Source organism: Linepithema humile, chromosome 7 (assembly GCF_040581485.1).
Source record: "Linepithema humile isolate Giens D197 chromosome 7, Lhum_UNIL_v1.0, whole genome shotgun sequence".
In the NCBI taxonomy this organism is placed as follows: Eukaryota; Metazoa; Arthropoda; class Insecta; order Hymenoptera; family Formicidae; genus Linepithema; species Linepithema humile.
In genome coordinates this window covers 4,214,969-4,236,123 of record NC_090134.1, presented here as the reverse complement: position 1 = coordinate 4,236,123, position 21,155 = coordinate 4,214,969, and the positions used below count along the sequence as shown (strand labels likewise).

The window sequence follows — 21,155 nt, the reverse complement described above, 5'->3', positions numbered from 1 at the left end:
TTATTATTGCCCCGTCGGTCAACGATAATTCGCGCCCAGCCGATGTATTTATAGGCCATTTATTGTCCATCGGGATAATTGTGAACTCGATTCTCATTTCTTCTTCGACTCTCGGCTCTGAAACATGCGTGTAGCAACGTCCATTGATAAAACGCCAAATTATGATTAATAACACTTTCAACGTGCGAGAAAAGAAGCTCTAAGATAATCGAATTCAGCGGCTCTCGACTTTTTGCATAATCGTATGTAGGCAACGATATATCGACGTAATTGATGAAATGTCGACAATTGATATTATGTATTTTTTATTCATTCGCACTCTTCACTACCGGTTATCGACGCCGCTGTTTTTTATCGCGTCTTTTTTATACCGATGGAATTTACGAAGCAACATAGAACGCTTCGTAAACTTCTATTTCGATCGAAACGCTATCGGCGATGCAACTGCTGTTTTTTTTTTTTTTTTTTTTTTTGTTAGGATCCAACAGTGCCACACATACCGTTCTGGAATTCTCTATCTGTTACGGTGTACCGTTATCGAGGCACCATCGTGCTTTGTGGCGAGTTCGCCTCAATGCAACGTGAATTCCGCGCGTCTTTACGTCCGTTAACGGTATTTCGAGGCGTACAACAAAGCTATCTTTCCGGCTCCGTCCGTGTGTTTCCCCCGTCCGTACGGTACCGCGTGATTAGCCGAATTGTTCTCAAGAAACAGGCTCTGAAAACAGAATCCCACCGCAAATGCGCTTTCTCTCATCTTAACCGTGATTCAGGGTTTCGTCAGTAGCGTGGACCGCGCGGCTACATAATTAGTTATAACGTTATCATATATGATTACGATAATTTTACATTCTGACACGCGGTATTGCCGTGTCTGGATACTCGCAGCTAACAATTAAGTATATAACGTAAAACACACTATTACCAATACAAGTAGAAATAAACTAAATATTATTATTATCCAAATATATAATATAATAATATTATAATTATTTAAATATAAATATATGAAAAATTACATAAAAATAATTTTGTTCAAACACCGGATCTTCTCACCACTCGTACTTCAATAACCAGAATCTTGACGGGGCTGCATACTGACTCGCGACAACCCCAGCACAAAAGGGGTTCATTTTTGCGTGCCACCGAGAGATTTACAGACCGGCTGTCTTGAGGTTACCAGCTTACCGAGGCTGGTCGCTTGAAGCCGGTCGCTGAGCAGAATGCGCATTGCGTGAATCATTCGTCCTCACCTTTGGTTACTGTTTCATTGGCAATCGGCCCGATTGCACAATGCAGAATAAAATGATTTAAATGCAAAAGAAGTATGTTATTGAAGGCACTCGGTGGCTGAAGAGTTTTCAGAATAAATGTTATTGCGCCTCGAATTATATTTCAACGACCAAAAGTACCATCTGTTTTAAAAATATACACACTCGGCAAGGTAAAAAGTTTTTTTCATTTACTAAAATATTTTTATCATCGATAGTATGTGATAAATAATGATGTGATGGTTTAATCATCAACACGTCTTTCGTCGCTTCTGACTAGCACTCGATCGGCGCAACGGCACCGTGATATCTCAAGAATGGTGATTTCAATGCACGATGCTGCAGTTTGCGATGCAATATCGAGCTGCCGGGATTCTTCAGATACGAGATCTTAATATTATAGATTCAGATTTAAATACTTAATATAATTCATAAGATGTGCTTGACATAAAATAGGATTGTAAAAAGTGTTTTTTTCCCCGCACGAGTAAAATACATTATTTATTATTATTTTATCATTATTACGAAACGAACACTGAATGCTGAGCCAAAAAAAAAAAAGAAGATAAATGTCATATTGAATTACTTTAAGACTTCTTTTCAACTTAGTTTTTTGCATGAATTTTAAAATTCCTATGCGAGGCATAAAAATGTTGTGCAATATAGCGAAAATGCACTACTTATTTTATAGAACAAATTTTTTTGCGATATCTCTTATCCTAGATTCCACAATGAGAGTTTCAGTGAGACTGATGCGCGGTTTTTACACTAATTTTCTTTTGATCATTAATGATCACGATCGCGGCTCGTAAAATAGTGATATAAAATGCGCGCTAAATTACTCGACAATCCTAACGGAGGAGTCTTTCTCAATTCACCCCGTTATTGTTGCATGTACCGTTGCAGCGCTTCTAAAACGTAGCGGCGTCCACGAAAGGCGAGAACGATAAATTTTTTTCTAATATTATTGGACCGGTTTTATATGTGTGAATAGTTTCTCGTACAATGAACACGTGCCTCGGCTTGGAACGTCGTTCGAACAAAAAAAAACTCTTTCTTCCTCGGGTTCTGGATAGTGTTCTTCATGAAGTGGTGGAGGTCACTTTATGACGATGATTGGCTCGTATTCTCAATCAAGAGTTTTTCCGCCGAAAACTATTTTATATTATACCCGAATATTATTATTATATTTTAATTTATTTAATGCAAAAATAATTATATCATACAAACTTTTCTACTGGTTTTATTTGAAAGTTTCAGAAAATCGATGTTTGAGATGTGTTGTAAGATTATAATCAATTATAATTCATTGTTATTTACTCTCAATTTATTTTAAATGTGAATCTCGGTAAAAGAGCAAGTAAGAAATCGTTTCGCACGCATTAATAGTAGCTGTATCAATAATCTTCTCGATACATGCTTAAAGATGCAGCACGTGCGTGTCTAGCGGGCGTAGAAATTCGCGTATAAATCACCGGTCCGCTTATCGGCGCTACCGTTTGCGTGCATGGGGCACTCTACACCTGCGGGTGTCACGCACGCCTGTCCCAAAATTAAAAGACAGTAAAGAAACTTTTGTTGCCGATATTTTATTCTGCGAGAATACGTGCCATCCTTTTTACAGGTCTTGCTTAATATTTTCACGAACCGTTTCAGCAATCGAAACTTATATCACTTAAATACTTATAAAATCTACTTGTGACATTATTGTGGTTAAGATTTACATTGTTTTCATGTAAATTCATCGCAATAACAATTTAACAAATATGAAAATTATAATCCAGTAAACCTTGAAGTCGATATTTCTTATGCAAATGATTGTCTCTGTACTAAAATGTATATCTCTAGACGAAGAACACAATCAGAATATTGAATATAAATATCCCAAGAACTTAAAGAGGATTAATAATCGAAAATGGGGCTCATAATCGGGGGAAAAGGCAGGGATATGACAGGCTTACAAAGAATCCACAATCGGGATTGATAATTTATAATAAGCCGCGGCGTAAACAAGACGGGGTAGAGCATAAATTTTGCAGGGAGTGCACCGATCGCGCCTGGGAGTTTAACGTCATTCCACTTGGCCGTGACCTTCGGTCGCAGTAACCGCGGACGAAGGCCACGTGTCGCGATGCGCGTGGAAAACGGTCGTCCGATACGCGAAATCGTAAATTCTCTTCGTCTTAGAGAGTTTATGCTTACCCCCCGCCGGAAAGCCGCTTGTATAATACGCGGGCGTGCCGAGTGTCTCGTCGAACAATTTTTCAAGCGACACTGTTCAGATGTTAAATCGGTATTTAAGCATCGACTCTTTACATCTCCGCCTCTTTTCGTGACTTTTGATTCGACATAATAGCGCAGCACACGTGGCGGATTTATCGCGTAACGGCCGAGTCGATAATTTATTACACGTGAACGCATCACGCGCTACATGTCCGGGAACAGAACGATGGCAGTAACTGGTGCTGGTCTTAAAAACGTGCCTCGTAAATGCAACGAGAAATATACACGCAATATATATTTTATCTGAAAAATATCAAAGTACAATATTCGCCGATAACATCTTTACATTATTAATCTTCAAACTGAATGGGAGAGACTTGTCTTCATTAGTCATTTGCACGCTCCGCTTGCGGCGATTAAAAGGAGAGAGATATTAGTAAAAAAAAAAAGACAGCTCAGCATTTACTTTATCGGAATTTATCGCAATCTTTATCGGAATCTTCGATCAGACTTCGAAGTAATCTCTCGTTAATGCTACACTTTACGCTAGTTTTCGTTAATCACGTACACGTGTTTAATTAAGCAAACCACACTACCGCGCCGATTTTCGTCACTTCCGCACGGTCCTCGCGTACTTTGTAGGTAGCATTGATTTTTAAACCGTTCTTTATTCAATTACCTTGAGCCTTTGTAATGGAGCGCGGGAGCGCTAATTAGAGACTGCCTGCCGATCGGCGTCGCGGATTAAGAAATCGCTTGCGCAGTGTCGTCAATACCATTTCGTTCATGCTGTTATTTACTCGCTCTGCGTATCTTAATTAACGTAGTGAATGGAAAGGTGGAACTCGGTGTTATTAATTCATATATGCTTTCATGTGTTAGCAATGAATGAAGAGGCTTGTGAAAAAATACTGCAATTCATGAATTCGCGAGATTTCAGTGGAAAACATTTAACGTAATATGTGTAAGATAGTTTGTAATATCTTATAAAATATATGTTTTCTATTAACATAAAAATTTCAAGACAATAACGTGAATCGCCTTCGGAAAATATTTACGTCAAAACGCGATTTCAATAAAGGACAATTGCACGTAAGAATTGCTTGATTTTATTTGATTCCCATGGCGCGTGCATTTTGTGCACTTTGCATTAAGATTACGTATGTAACTGTGATATTAGACGAGACGTCTAATCGTCCGCGAGAACCTTTCTTAGCGATCTTATGGTCTCGGTAGAATGATTCTCCCGCGAGTGCCGAAGCGTGATTAACTTTTCGAACGTTTGTAAAGATGAATTACTACACACAATTTAAAATTGTAATTTTGAGACACACCTGCCCACGTAACGGCACTACCGCGCGCGACGTAAACTCGAGCGAAGCAGAAGATTTGTGTGAAAAATATACGCGTGCGGTGTACGTGGCCGAGATAAGATTATATACGAGGGAAAGTAAATAATGAGACATTTTCAATTAATTTGGGAATAAAAAATGTTTCTTTACTTTTTTATTTTTCCTAGTAAATAAACACAGAAAAAAATATATATTTAGTCGATAAAATTATAAATTTTATATAAATAAAATCACACAAAGTAATCCTTAAATGTACATTTATAAAATCTGATTCTTTTTACGTGATACGTGAAATAATTCTTATATAACATGCAATTTTAAACATAAAATAATATGCGAGTCGTGGCTGTGTTGAAGTTATGTCATGGACTTTAAGGAATTAATGATTTATTTTATGTATAATTGTGCGAGCTCATAAAAAATTCGAACACGATCTCAATTCAGCATCCGCTCTCATTTCGCGCGAAGGTAAACGAAATGTACTTTATGCACCGATAAATCCCGTTTTATCGTGCGTGATTTTTCAACGGCGGCAGCTACTGAAAAAAATCGCGCAGTTACATGAGTTCTGCATTCCAGGTACATCACAAAATTTTACACTCGAAAAATGCGACACGCCATATCTCTCCGAAAAAATTCGCATAAATAAACCAGTTGCCGAGAACCAGATCACTTTGCGATCGGCAGTAATTCTCACGCGAATCAAATTAATTAATTGAATTGTCGAGTGTTGCTAACATACATCGATTCGTCGACAATTAATACACCCATGCAAAATATTTTACATTGATAACTTGATCCGGTTCATTCGCGTAATCCGCAGCTGAAACTTTGACTCGCGAAAAATAAGGCGAGAAATCAGCACAGGTGCGAGAGAAGATGTAAATATTCTCGGGCTATCAATCGAAAGAGCTTCATGAAGAAACTTTGTTAAATCTTTCTGTAAAATTAATTCATCAGAATTCTATAAATCGATTTTGAAAAATACATTTTATTTCAAAGGAACATATCGACGCTTAAATCTTTCTATTGTTAAAAATGAGTACATTACTTGCAAGTAATTAAATTGGTTCGTTCATAATAATTATTGTAATCGAATATTAATTATTAATCATATCGCTGTCAGATATCTTTTTGAAGAACAATTGATCATACGATCAATGCCATCAAGAAAAACTTAATTGGTAATTAATGAACTTCTTCAATGTACTTTGAAATTAACCTAAGAAACACCGTGGCTAATTACACTCGGCTTGCATGGTTATACATGTCGCGCATAATTGACATGGTATTCGCGCGAGCTGCAGCACGTGTACGCGTATGTTCCGTGAAGCAATCCTCGTTTCAATTAAATTTCTTTGATTTTTCGAAGGAACATCTTAATTCTCATTTTTTAAGGACTCACATCGTATCGTTCTTTAAACAGGGATTTAAGATAAATTTATATATGGATTAATTAAATGTCCAAAGAATTATTTCACCTGCATTATTATTTTTTAATTATAAACAATTCACGCATTTTAACGAGAGTCATCAATTTAAATCCAGACATTCGGCTATCCGATTACGTCAATTAAGTTCACTGTGACATTCGCTGGAACTTATGTAAATTCCATGTAGTACTCTCCCTTTCTCTCGCCTATAAACTGCATGGCTCACGAAATTTTCGCTTTGGTCTCATCTTACGTTACATTGCGTAAGAAAAAGCGTATAATCGTACGAGCAGGGACCGCGATAACTTAACATTCCGCGTTTGCATAATGAAAGTAGCACTCGCCCGCGACGACGACGTGCATTGTATACGTGTATACGCCGGGTATACTCGATGTAAGTATAGCGAGAGCACGGGCTAGATAACGACGGTATCCTTGACTCCAGCCGCGTACACACGTTGACGCGTGCACGCGCCGTATGTGAATGCCAGTCCGCACACGAGAGTGCACGCGTCGATTTTCGCGGCAGTCGGGACAATGCGTGCGATATTATGAAATTGCTCGTGTAACGCAACGAACGTTACTTGTCTTATCATCCTACACATTTTACTTTCTTTAGGTTTAGATATATTATTATATTCTGATAAAGTCGCGCTGTATGTGTGTAAAATATTTGAAATCTCACAATATTTGTGGATCAATAGTGATATTTGTACAACGTCCGAATCGACGTTTACATTACACGATGCATACATTTTAATTTTCATTATTATTATTATTATCGTTATTCTTTAATTCTAGAAAATATTTGACTATCCGATTTTAGAGTCCTCTTGTAAAGTCCAAATAATTTAAATGGCAACGAACACGTTGATAACAGTTTACGGGAGGAAACTTGCTCACTGCCGGATCTACCGCCGTCGACTACGCCCTCGCGAAAGCGTGTTATCGACCTCTCAGGACCCGATCGCTCGTAAAATAGCAATACGTGGGGACTTACCAGGAGAAGAAGCACCGTGCTCGTGGCGGTCGTGTCGACCGATATGCCGCACGCCATTTCTCGCGCTCTCGAACGAGGGGGTTGTCCGCTTCTCTACCAGATCATCCTGGACGCGTCGTCAGCTCTTAGCTCCCCGGGTTCTCCACCCGCGGCGACTCCTCGAGAGTCGAAGCCCGACGCTCACTTCTCCACTGCACAGAAGAGGAAAATCAGAATCACCAACCACGTCCTCGAATCGAGCTGTCTTTCTTCGCGACTCTCTCGTGCGAAAGAAAAAAAAAGAGAAACGCTCGCTCAGGAATCTATCGGTGGTGCTGATACGACGACTACGACGACGATTTAACGACACGGCTAAGCGGATAAAGGTCCGATCGGAGGTTGGATTACGGTCGATCACACTCGCTCTCGATCGCTACTCCCCGCGTTGCTGGCCTTTCGCCTCTCTCGGATTACGCCGATCACCGTCGATCGCTTGTCCGTCGCCGGTCTCGTAACGAAGACTGAAGGACGAGCTTGCCTCTGCCGAGAGCGGCACGGCTCGCGACCAGCTCGACACGTCGTCGTTCAAAGGTGACGATTATATGCGGTCCTAACCGTAGCACAGGGCTCGGGCAACTGACAGCGGGTCAGAGCCGCGGCACACGGCGCCACGCCGCTCTCACAGCTGATCCGAGAGAACCGATCGCCTCTACCCGCGTCCCCCTTCTTCCTTCCTTCGCGAAGGGGCCCGTTCTACCCTCTCTCTAATGCGCGATTCTCAATCTCCGCGCTGTACAGCGCCGCGACGCTGGCCCCTCCAATTGCGATGCTCCGATTCATCTCATCCGATCCCGGATTATACGCATACCTCATAAGAGCACAGATAGAATTGGCAAAAATAAATAAAGATACGTGGCTGATCGGGGTTAATGATATCTGATAAGATTTTATTATGGATATAATGATTTTTGTCATCGCAAAAAGGTGATATTAATATTTTGTGTAGTAATTATAGTAATTAATATAATATTTTATTTAATAATATATGATATTATTTATGAGTTCACAAACTGAAAATACTGGTATATATTATTTATCTACTTTTTATTAAAAAGTAAAAATCTCTAAATCATTTTTTTACTCTTGAAAATTATTATTGTTTTTACATTAACTATAAGAAAAGGCCTTTAATAATCGAGAAAACATCTTTTCCTTCGCATTCACGCAATTGAACTGCACGAATCTGTCTCCAGATCGGCCAGAAGAGATGTAGAACAATTAACAATTGATTTGTTTGCAAAACAAATCAGAAATATTAATGCGAACCTACATATGTTACATTTGTATCCCGGATTTGCGGATATTTCGCGGATATTTCGCCGTTGGTTTTACGAGCTTGCAAAAAAGAACGTATTAAAGGACGTTAATTAGCCGCGTAGCGCTCGTTACCGTAAGCCCGAAGGTCGCGAGTGAATTGATGAGAGCGATGCTCTGCAAAATACCCACATGCTGGGAATTATCGTCCACGTACCCCTAATAATTGCATTATTTCAGATATTTATCTCACGTCGTCTAACAATTATCACTTGTTTCTATCGTGTGATATTATTTATAAGCGTAGTACTGTCAAAAATTGATTTGAAGGAAAACAGTTCTGAAAGACGGATGACTCGCTCGTTATCTTTCAAGGCAAGCCGCGACTATCAAAAGACATAATAGATATTCATTCTTTCCAAATTATCCTTCTCAAATCGAAAATCAAAAGGCAGAAAGGGGCACGAGCTGCGAAATTCCCGGAACAGTGCGTGACTGTCAGTTCCGGCATTTCTCCAGCGTTACGAAGATGACGGCGATGACTGGCGCGGAATACAAAGCACATTTAACGAAATCCTTGTGCAACGGGCGCGGATGAATAACCGACCTTGCGAATGAGCGGGGACGACCTTCGCGTTGGCGCGCTCGCTAAGACAAGGATATATTCCGTCTTCTTCGGTTTTTCACGTCGGACGGGAGTCCGCGGGAGTCCGCGTTTCGAGTGCGGCTCAAATTACGCGCCCGGTTTTCAGATGTCCACGCTCGAGCACGCATAGCGTGAAGAAACGTGAAAATATACGTGCGCGATCTGCGATGATTAACCATGCGCGAATTTATTGGCGCCGTCTCGACGCGTCGTGACTTTATTTTCCCAACTTCATCCGGCTACTTCTTGTTTCCACGAGCAAGAAAAGATGTGACGGCAATATAATGAAAGGGTCGAGACAAACACTTCACGTTTCAGAATCTGCGCGCTCAAGAAGCTACGATAAACTTATTCCCCGGCTATCTTCGATAATATACTTGATCACAAGCAAATCTTTCCGCGCTGCAAAAAGTGTCCTACAAAAAAGGAAAATTGTTTACAAATTGTTAAATTTTTTTTGAAGGTTATTTTGCGAATACAAAATTTATGGAAAACAGGATTTTAAAAAGCAGATAAAAGATTTGAAATGTGTTTGTCGGAGAACGGAATTTTGAGTCGCTGCCTCTTCGAAGCAAATCATCGCTTTATCCTGCCGGGTATCGATTCGCTTGCGGTATTGGCGTATCTTGCGAGGATCGTCGTGCCTCCGCCGCAACGGAGATCGCGCGCGGCGCCGCTAAATTTCCCCTTTATCTGCATTACTCGCGTGCCTGTGCCCCGAGCTCGTGCTCGTCCGGGGCCGGTGCGCTTACTCGCGCTTTGCAGGAATTCGCGCGACGTGGAGAGGTCAGCTGCGACCTAGGCATACACATTGTGTATCCCCGCGTATTGTTCGCGATTTCGCTGGCGAAAGATCAAGATACGCACTCGATCGAACCCGAAGATCTATCCGAAGACAAGCTCCCGTAAAAATTGCTGCGATTGGGCGCTCACGCGGCGAGGTGATATTTTTAACCGCGTTCGATAATACTGTAGGAACGTCGGCATGCAGTATCCCGCCAACATCGAAACTTATAGAGGCAACATCGGGCCGGCGCAGCGCCCGATTGTAAATCTCCGCCTGAGATGAATACGTTGTATGCATGACTTCGAGGAATAACTTCATTTAATCGACGCGGTCTTAAATAAAGGCGGGAGATGGATGAGAGGAATAACAAACGTTTCTTCCTGTTTAAACATGCGGTGTTGGTAACGTGGAAAAGTTTGAACAAGAGCCCGTCAGTCTCGCCTTACGGTCCAGTTCCGCGCCGTAAAAACTCGTATTTATTCTCGGCGCAATTCTTCACGTCCGCGCGGACGATGTAATTGCATTCCGCGGCGACTACAATGTATCTGTAAGTCACTCGGCTCGCTTTCTCACGGAGAGCCGGGAAAAATATTGATCTCCGCAAAAGGGGATTCGTCTAACGATAGTCGGACTTTTGATTCTCACGAGATTCGCAAACACCGCATTCGCCTCTATAATGCGCCTTGATATATTATAATGTTGATTTTATTTTTCACTCATACATTCTTCAGGTTTCTTCAGTTATAGTCTCATAAAAATGGCTTGTTTACGTTGTCGAGATCGTATGAAATAAACAGTAAATGTCGCACCAATTGAGTTAGAAAAATGTGGTAAATTTAATGGTTTATTTTGATATCATGAAGATATCTGATAATCGTGTTACTGGATTAACAATGATAAAAACGACTCTGCTATAAATAAGCTATAAATGTTTAAGCATAAACTCATAAATTTCACGGCCAGAAGGCAGTTTAAATCGCAATTTTGTGATCGATTGCGATGTATTTGGCGAGATTATCAAGCAAGTTGTTTACGCAGAATTATTTATTCAATACGTGTCGCATCTGCGTTTAAAGTAGCACAAAGAAGCTTTGGTCAAACACATGAATTCGCTCAGAATGATTAATTGTGAAGTAATTTGAATATTAATGAATTATTGCGTTGCGGAAATCCTGAATCTTACAACGTCATCATAGAACAGATTTCGTATTTCTGCGTATTAGACATCGCGAAAATATGTCAAGGTTCCAGCATCAAGTTGCCGGAGATCGTTGAAAGTGAAACACGATGACGGGCCTTAATGGCACCGATATGTCCGGAAAGAATTTACTTCAGTCAATTGTGGCAAATTCCGTTCTTTGAATTATTCGCGATGTATCGTTTACGGTGATTCCCGGACCTTGAAATCTGTTCGATTCCGCGCTCGATGTGCGATCGAGCATTGCGTATGTCATTGAAGACTTCCGTGGTCACGTATCTCGTAAAAAGATCGAGTGATCATCGATCTTTTATCAAAATTATCGTGGTCGGCTAGTACGTTCGCAAAGAATACTCTTTCTAACATACATATATAAACAAATACGCACGCAAGCGGATATGACACAGATGGGAGAAATTGCAGCATGGAATATTTCCAATTTTAATGGCACATTACATTATTTCTGACGCGAGTAGCCTTGAATAATGCGTACATTCTCAGAAACTTTCGCTTTATATATTGATATCCGGTGATTCAGCGGGAAGCAGCTCAATTACACTCGGCTTCGCCGCAAGTGGTCCGCGAAGCTGCACGAATCGCTCGGCAATACTTGACAATTTTTGTGAAATAACATTTTCCGATGATAATGTCACGAAAGCATGACGGAAGATATTCCTTAAAATCATACAATCACAAATTGATCTAATCAATACGATTGTTAAGATAATTTTTATTCAAACTAATAAAATAATTACTATCTAATCAATTATTTTTATAATTGTTAAAAAAAATTGAATTTTGATTTAGAGACGGCAAAAACAGCACAAGCAAAATTCTATAAAACTAAGAATTAATTTAAAACTTTATCAAAGCTATATTTTTTAAAATAACTTTTCTATCCTTTCTCTAATCGTTATCTCGTTTCAAGGAATTGGCATCTCTATGCACATTATTAGCAAAGCGTCACAATTCGCCTGTACGACAAATAGTGATGCATACGCGATGCGGTTGCGCATACGAGGTCGAAGCAACTTCGCCACGGGCTATCTGTAACCATTAAGCGAGCGGGACGCCGGCTTGTTATAAATGGCGGTACATTCTTGAAATTAATCGGCGTGAGGATGCAAGACCGGACCTCGCGCGATGCGAGCCCCGCCGGCCAGTCTTGTGACACTTTTCATTATGTTTTCGTGAATCTCCACGTAAGACAGTAGCGGATCGCGGCCCAGAGATTGACATTAAGATTGGTGCTCGGCATTTAACCGGGTAGTTGGCTTCGCAGCGAGAACGATGTGTGCGAGCACGTGTATGTACGTTCAGGGACATAAATACGTGCAGAGTATAGCAAAAATCTCGCGCGTAAATATCTTGAATTAAATGAGAGAAGCAAACGGTAAAAATGTATATCGAATTGCATGAACATCGCACGAGTAACTTCGATTATTACATAGTCGAATGGTGCAATGATAAGCAAATTTAATTTTTCGCGTCGATTGAATAACGAAAAATTGAATATTCGCTTTTTATTTTTTTCCAATTTTATTTATTAGGCGAACCTCAACGATTGATTTAACATATCACAATACATATTAATAAACTTATCGGCGAATCTCTTGCAACCGTGAAACTTAATGTGATAACTTTCTATCATTTGCAAGAAATATTGATCCGTCTATCGAAATAGATGAAATTTTTTTTAAATTTCTAATATGTGTAAGAGAAAGTATGGAATGCTTTGATTTCATATTTGAATAAGATTGAATAGATAATAGATAATTGAAGAGATTTGATTTCCATTAAATTCTATCGCCTCGTCGATGGAATTCATATACAGATCACGATGGCGGCTTTCAATCGAAGATTCACATTAAGATTAAAAACGAGCTTGTAAAACGAACACCGCTAATGTCATTCGCGAAAGTGTTTTTATCAGGTACACACTTGCACGAGCAGTTAATAAAATCGACGAGTAAATACATCGAGGGATGGCAGGATGCTCATGACGGCCTTGTCGTTTCAGTAAACATCAGTGATAAATGGGAATGAGTTTGTTAAATCACCGCGCCTGAGGTGGCGAGTAAGGCCGTTTTAAAAGGTGGCGCTTTCTTAAAATCAACCTGCAACGTGCAGAAAAAGCGGTCCGGCTTCCGCAATATTTTGCACTGTGTTGTATATTTTTGTGCAACGGCGCCAGTGTAACACAGTAGCGGTCCAGCTGGAATTCGACTAGATCGATATTAAGATTGCACTCAGACGAATAATAACGAACACGCAGTATTCGGACGAAATATCTTGATTGTAAAATAATATGCTAATATATAGAATGTCCACAAAGGCCGCAATCAATCAACTTGCGATGAATTGATGATACCATCGAGCGTATATATATCAATGTTAATTCTATGAGATTGAAATAATTATATAAATATACAAAATAAAAATCCGACATTCCGACGAACACATCTAACATTCTGAGACTCGCCAAATGATATAGAGCTATTTATTTCATTAATTAACAGCTCGACCGACGCCGATTAAGTCTGAGATATATTGCGGACGTTCTCCTGAAAAATTTTACCTTTTACAAAAAGCTAAAGAAGAAGCACCAGTATAAAGGCCAGCGATGCGGAGAAAGAGTCTCCTGCACGTCGCCGTCGTCGTCGGATGTCATCGATTTTTACGTGATCACGGTAAAGGCGCCAGATTTTTCTTCTCTCACGTGTTTTGTCCCTCTATAAATAGTACTGATGCTCGCTGGTTGGACGAGAATGTTGGGGGTGGCCAGCGCGAAACGAGTCAAGTGTCAATAAACTTTCCTCCACTCCTCTGATCCTTTTAACGTTCGCGATTAGGTTCAGCCGGGAGGAGCCACCACCACTGTGCGCTCTAATATACGTGGCCCCTTACGACTAAAATAAAATTTACAGTAAAATTTCGCGGAATTCCAACATGCACTCCAATCAAGGCCCCGAGGTCTGGAACTCTAAAATTTTTTTACACAAGTGTCTCATGTATTCGTTTCCCACTTCTCGCGCGGAATGGAATTAAATACGTAACGTTCGTATATCTTTTTTATATTGCATGGAATACCTACTTTGCAATATTCATGAGAAAAAATTTATATTTCCCATTAAAATAAAAACATACGGTCGGATATAATCATAACTAATACAGAATTAACTCTGCAAAGCAAAAGATAACCACATTTATCAAAGACATTATCGAAAACATATTGCTCTTATCGTATCAATTATGTTTAAAAGAAAAAAATGTTTAAGATTGAAGTCATTATGTTTGCGAATTCGCGAATACGCATTTATCCAAGTCTTACTTCGGCAATGATTAAAGTAAAACAATATTCATTATAAATCAATAAATTTAATAATTCAACTACAAATCTGCATATGTCCAAGTGACGGATCTTTTTCTACGTAAATTCCGGCAGCTTGATTAATGAGACGATCATTCGATCATAAGCGTGTTCTACCTGTCGGCAATCATCTATCAGTCTCAATGAATATTCTGTTTATTATTTCTCGTCGCTCTTTCATCACTTGTTAAGAGCAATTGATGGCCGTCATGTTGCAGGTAATATATTAGAATGTTCTGCATATCATTTTCTGCAGTTATAATTAAGAAAAGGTATTTAACAATACGATTTAAGATTTTAATTTTAATTTGAAAAAAAATATATGTTATTATATAAATTATTCATAAATTTCCAATTAATTTTTCTCGATGTAATTAAAAAATGCATATTTAATAATACAAAATTTTATAAATTTACTGTATTTTTGCAAGTGCCGAGGTTATTTCGTCTTATTAGATTTACCACGAGTGCTCCATCTTTGTAACACATTTACATGTATTTACATGTTTCGAGCAACATTTTTCCTGATTACTGATCTTCGTATCTGCATCATTATCGCGTTGGCGAGGTATCGTTCGAAACGTTCGAACGACGTATCGGTCACAGCTTGCTTTTTTGATTGTAAATATTTATATTCTTTCGCGCGGAGATTAACATATCAAACTGGGGATGTTGCGACGTAGCCGATCCAGTTTTCACAACCGGTGTTGTTCCGCATAATTCGGATCGTCCATTATCCGGGAGACGTGCAAATCTACATTTTTCGCAAGGCCAACCGGTACTTACACCCCGGCACGAGGCAAGAAACACGACCTCAACAGCAGGTCGAATTTCTGTCGGACGGATGGCGAGTGATTTTTTAAGTGTCGAGAAATCCGAACGCGGCGACGATCGGTCGCGCCCGATTTGCATAATGCTGCTCCTTGACGGCAACAATTTGCCGTCCATTTTTCGCACTCTTCGCCATTATTACCACATTTAATTTAAATAATACATTCTTTGACGAATTTCGCTTTTTGCTTAAGAAAAATATGTTATGAGAAAGATAAGTTTATCTTTCTAAGAATTTCTTTTATATTTCATATGCTATTCTAAAATTTTTTAAAGTTATTGCATCAAGCTAGAATATTAAGTTGAATCATTTTTTAAGTAAATTTAAATTAATTTTGAATAGAAATATTAATTTTGACGTTTAATTTGCAGAATGCATTTCTGCTTGTTAGTGCGAGGCGAAGATAAATTACAGCACTGTCTTGAGTACGATCGTTCATACACGAATTATATTTATCCCGATCATTAATCTTATTTGACGTTAATCATTGCGTCATTATCTATTCCGTATAGATGCTTTTCCATCTTCATTATGCATGTGTTGTACATTAAACGACAAAGTGTTTGCCTTTAACGCATGATAATGCATATCACAGTAAAGGACGTATCAAAAAAGGGTTAATTGGACAAACTCGATTTACATAGCGCGATCAGTAAGAATAAGCTTGCATTATTTCTTATGAACAAGTACGCCGCGAAAATGTTGACAAATATATATATTTAACGATCCATCTATACGACACGCTGCAGTCGATTATACGGACTCATATATTTCTCCAACAAATTAAATACGGCGCGTTGGCGGATTGCCTTGATTTCTCGTTTACCAATGATGGATGAGGAACTTCATAAAACAAAACGCATATATATTCAATGTCAGCCAGAATATCTTAAGAGTTAATCGACGTTAGGTTTCTTAAATCTTCAGCTGTCTCCTTTATTATAGTCTTTATTACTATAAAACAATCCTTTCCAAAGCAATTTGTTTTATACTTAAAACGCCGAAAAGCATTTTCAATTAAATTAATTGGCGATTTCGTCGCATTTATGCGACGATAATCACATATTTTCTTTAATTCGGCAAAAGTAATTTTTACGACGATAGTAAAGTCACTGTTGAAATGATTGTTGTCAAGAAAAGAAATCTTAAAGAGATCGTAAAGTAGATCAAGATAATATAATCTGAAAATAGAATGCTCTCCAAATGCGATAGCGACGATCACCCGCGGAGAAAATGGTCGTGAACAGAAGGTGGTAGCGTGTGGCAATTAATTAGCATAATCTACAATCGCATCTAGATTGCATCTATATACGATCATTAACGCGAAGTAAGAATATCAAAAAGCCGGCATGACGCCGGTCGTCTCAGTGTGCGTTTTGCAAATTTCAAATTCGCGAACGTCCGAAATAATTTATCTGACGAAATCTTGTGGAGAAATCAAGCGCTCGAGATCAAAACTGATAAAAATAAAAACCAACGACCGATTATTTTTCATGCGCTTTGCATGATTTCATAAGAATTTAAGCAATAATACCAAAAACAATAGAATCATAAAGATAAGAGAAAAATTTACAATTTTTTAAGCTCAAGACGTTGCGCAATAACATTTATTCGAATCGTCAATGGACTTAATGGTACACTTGAGATTACCGGAATGACTTTACAAAACTTACAGCTCGATAAAATATTTTTACAAATAGTTCAATGAGAAACACAGAACAGTTGCCGTTAATAGCGCGTACCTGAATATCACGCGGCGGCTAAAAGCTAAGAAATGCCAAGCGGTCGCATTTAAATCCATTAAACTTGTCTAAGACTTTTGTAGGATAATACAGTATTTTTACACCCGTTGTCTGCGCCGTCAAAGATAAACGCCGTGCGCGCACCATAATCGTAATTTCGGTAACTTCATAGTCCCGTAACTTCCTATAAACGAGAGTCCTGTCAGCGCATGAATCGGACTTAGCGCATGATATACTTTCGGCTTTAACGTTGCTTCTATTATGCTCGGCGAAAAGCGCGCGTTAATTACACGTAATCGTGTATCCATGGAAATAGTTTTGCTCCTTGCGACTTTTACGGCGATTTTGCTCTAAGTAAAGTCGCAAAGTAAACGGGTGACTTCTTCGACAAGAATTATATTATCCTTCGAGGTGTGCGCGCCGTCTATTCTCCGGGCACCGGTATCGCGATTGGTGCCACTTTTTCAGCCGCATAACAATCGCTAATTGGCACCTGGGCGGCAATCGGAATTATAAATGGCCTGATTTATTAACAGCGGGAAGTTCATAAAGGTTTATTTACGATCGGCACGCCCGTACACGAGCCCGAAATGGCCGCACTGCGAGCAGATTGATAAAAGCCGCGCTGACCCTATTCTTTTCTCTCAGATAGATGTCTTGATACACCAATTTAGCTCTTCGCGCGATCGATTGACGTCTTTTTCGGGCGACTAACAATCGCCTAATTGGCAGCCTCGTATGCGCGTGGATCAGCACTGATGTACTGCGCCGGCGTCGCGTCTGCGAAGGGTCGTATATTCGCGACGCGACAAGACTGGGCGCGATCGCGTTCAATTGCAGGTGCAACTTAATTACAAATGGAATATCGCGCGATACGAACAATAATTGGCTTCCCGATGATGATGTATCGGGACGAAATAATTTGAATATAGTCGAACCGGTCGCCGGGGTTCGTGGCGCCCACCAATGCCGTGATTCATCCTTGATTCGAGAGTTCGAACTCGTCGATAATTGTAGCTCCGGTTAACATTATCTGCGGCACGGAAAGCCTTGAAGATAGCCCCCTTCGACAGTCGGAAATTTTCATTATTTACGCTCGCGCCGTTGTAAATTATACCGCGGCAGAGCCGAGGAGCTGCGCGGTCGCAGATGGCCGCCGACGATACAGGAATAAATGGCACCTGACTCGTTACTGGGAAATCATGCAACTGGCACATGGCTACAATGTTAATCGAATCGCTTGTATTATACAGCGTCGGCCCGGCCGTTAATTGCGACGCCGAGCGCCGTTACGCTGTTAAATCTCCGCGCTGACTGGACCGAAGCTCCCGTAATAATCGAGTTCGCGCCACCTCGCAGCGCGACTGAAAATTTATACGAAATCGTAATCATCTAGAAGTCACGCTTGAAAATTCTTGACATTTATTAACTTCAATATCATCATAGAAAAAAATAGATGCGTTGTTTCAAACTTTCTTTCTCTCAGTATGAAACTATAAAAAGGGTGATACGATTATTTTGTGATTTTACTACATTTATATTGCGATTACATTGTGAAAAAATTTTACGCCGATTAATTATCGTGGTTTGCCTGTCCGATAAATTATTTTTGGAATATCGAAACGCGTGTAAAAAATGCGAGATACGAGAGCAGTTGCAGCAATTGTAACAAATTATAAAAGAAAGACAATACAAGATAAGAAGATAATTACACAGGGAAAAGATAATAGTTTAATAACTGGTTTCTCGCAGAAATGATTTGCCAGCAGAAGGGCAACAAAGGAATTGAATGTCTTTGAGAAAACTTATTTCTCAAATCATTCTTTTTCTTTGGCCATTTTGATATCTTTCTCTTTCCCTCGCAACGCGATCAGAGCTCCACTGACAGCTGCATACCTACGTTGCTTAAATTTTTAATATGAGGACACGCTGACGCTTATTGCGACGGTGTTCTTCGGAATAACAGGCGTGCGTGAAATATGTGTGACGGGACATGCGATGATAAAATAAACGGAATGCACGCGCGAATGATAATTGCCCTTTCATTATACGTCAGCTTAATCTGTTTTATGTGACGCTTCAATTTCGTATATCATACGCAGCGAGGCGGAGGCGCGCAGCGGGTGAGTGAAAAATACGCGAAGCGCCAGAAAGACCGGGTAATCAAGATTTGCGAATTAAAAACGAGCGAGTGTTAACGTACGAGCACGTGAACGGTTATTTTCATCATTGTAATCTATGCTATCGGCAAGGAAAGAAGGCAGGCAGAAAATAATTTTGTGTCTCTCTGTTACAGAAGTAAAAATTAAGAAAAGATGGGCTCCAATGATTAAGTATTAAATATAAAATGTACAACAGATTTAAAAGAATAACTTAATATCTTAGAATTTAAAATTAAGAAAATAATGTTTATAAAAAAATATCACTGTCATTGTACATTATTTATATTTCAATGTAATCGATATAATCTTCTATTATTAATATTATTAATATTTCACCAAGACTTTCTAATGTTTAAATGTTCATTTAAAATGCCACAATGTTTAATTATCTTTTATTTGAAGAATATAATTTAACAGGAGCCTACCGATTGATTACTTTTTGCAATGTAGTTGAGATGAAAGTCCGCGGTTGGGCGTTTGTTCTACTTCGCTTCGAGTTGCTTCGAGTATTGCAGTGTCGATACCTTACGGGTTTATGCTGAACTTCATGGTCTTTCATCGGTCAAGCAAGCGAAAAATACTTGCAGTCGTACACAGTAGCAGCGACGTAATGTTATCTACATATTACCATTATCGAATTCCAGCGATAACCATTTATCTTCCACAGCTTTCACACTTGATATAAATTATTTATGAACATGTTTAATTCAGATTCTATTAGAAATTATATGATACTGATGTAATATTATCATCTAAATAATTAAAAACTATTCTTTCTAAAATAAATATCTCATTTTTTTACAATTTGTATACATTATAAATAATATTTTAAAGAAAAATTTTAAAAATAGCATTGAACATTGTAAACAGTAAAATCAATATTAACTTAAATCACACTTACGTAATATCTATTAAGAAATAGTTATACGTAATCAATCGTTGCGAACAGAAACTTCGATGGAATTAAAATTACTTTCGATCTTAAAATTGCCGCATCGATTCGCAGCATTTCGTGAAAAGCGGATGTTCGTTTTCTTCATCGACATGATCATCCACGCTGCAAAAGCTGTCGCATAAGAATTATACCTTGCGACACGCGTAACCACATTGCATAAAGATAACGAGTGTGACATGCGATCAATGGGACAAGCAATAAACTCTCTAGTTACGACTGTCACTCAATTGCTACGGAATTCCGTCTGCTTTGTTTGTCATTGTTCACATGTAAATTCCGGAGCACTGTCTTTACATACTTTCACCGCGATGTTTTGTAAGAATGACGTAATCGTAATATTTTCTTCCGATAATCTATCGTTTTTAGAGAACTCTTTCTTAAACAAAAAGATTAATTTGCTCGGCAAAAGACATTCGTTAGAAAAGAATTTATACACTTAACAACATTTCTATCTTACTTTTATCAATGAAAGAATTTAGGCAATATTGAATAAATAATAATTTTAAAAAATAAGAGATATTTATAGAATCAATAATTTAGCAATCAATAATTACGTCGTCGATCTAAACACAAATCTTGAATGGTATTATTATGTAGTAACATGAAAAATGAAGCGACTAAAATTACCGTGATTGATGGTATTATTTTCACGCTGCACGGTTCTCACGAATAAATTCGCCGCGAGACGGAAAAAGAGGTGGGCTTCACAATATTGCACCGTAATATTCCGCATCACCCTTATTACCACCACGCTAAATGTCAAGAAGTTCTCTCATATGATTGGGAAAGTTCTGGGTTAACCTGACGATTCGTATAATTACATAACCGATGTTCATCGCTCGTGTATTTTACATTACAACAACGTTACGACAATGTATATTATTTTGGTTC

The 21,155-nt window shown here is 39.0% G+C and overlaps 1 protein-coding gene across 1 annotated transcript in view; it reads right to left on the bottom strand.

The window, feature by feature from the left end:
• The window catches only part of LOC105668274 (uncharacterized), a 212,564-nt gene that overhangs the window by 27,164 nt on the left and 164,245 nt on the right, over positions 1-21,155 (bottom strand). Inside the window, exon 4 of the mRNA XM_067358695.1 lies at positions 7,280-7,470. Within this exon, the coding sequence (XP_067214796.1) occupies positions 7,280-7,336 (57 nt within the window). The 5' untranslated portion in view covers positions 7,337-7,470. The remainder of the gene's footprint in view (positions 1-7,279; positions 7,471-21,155) is intronic.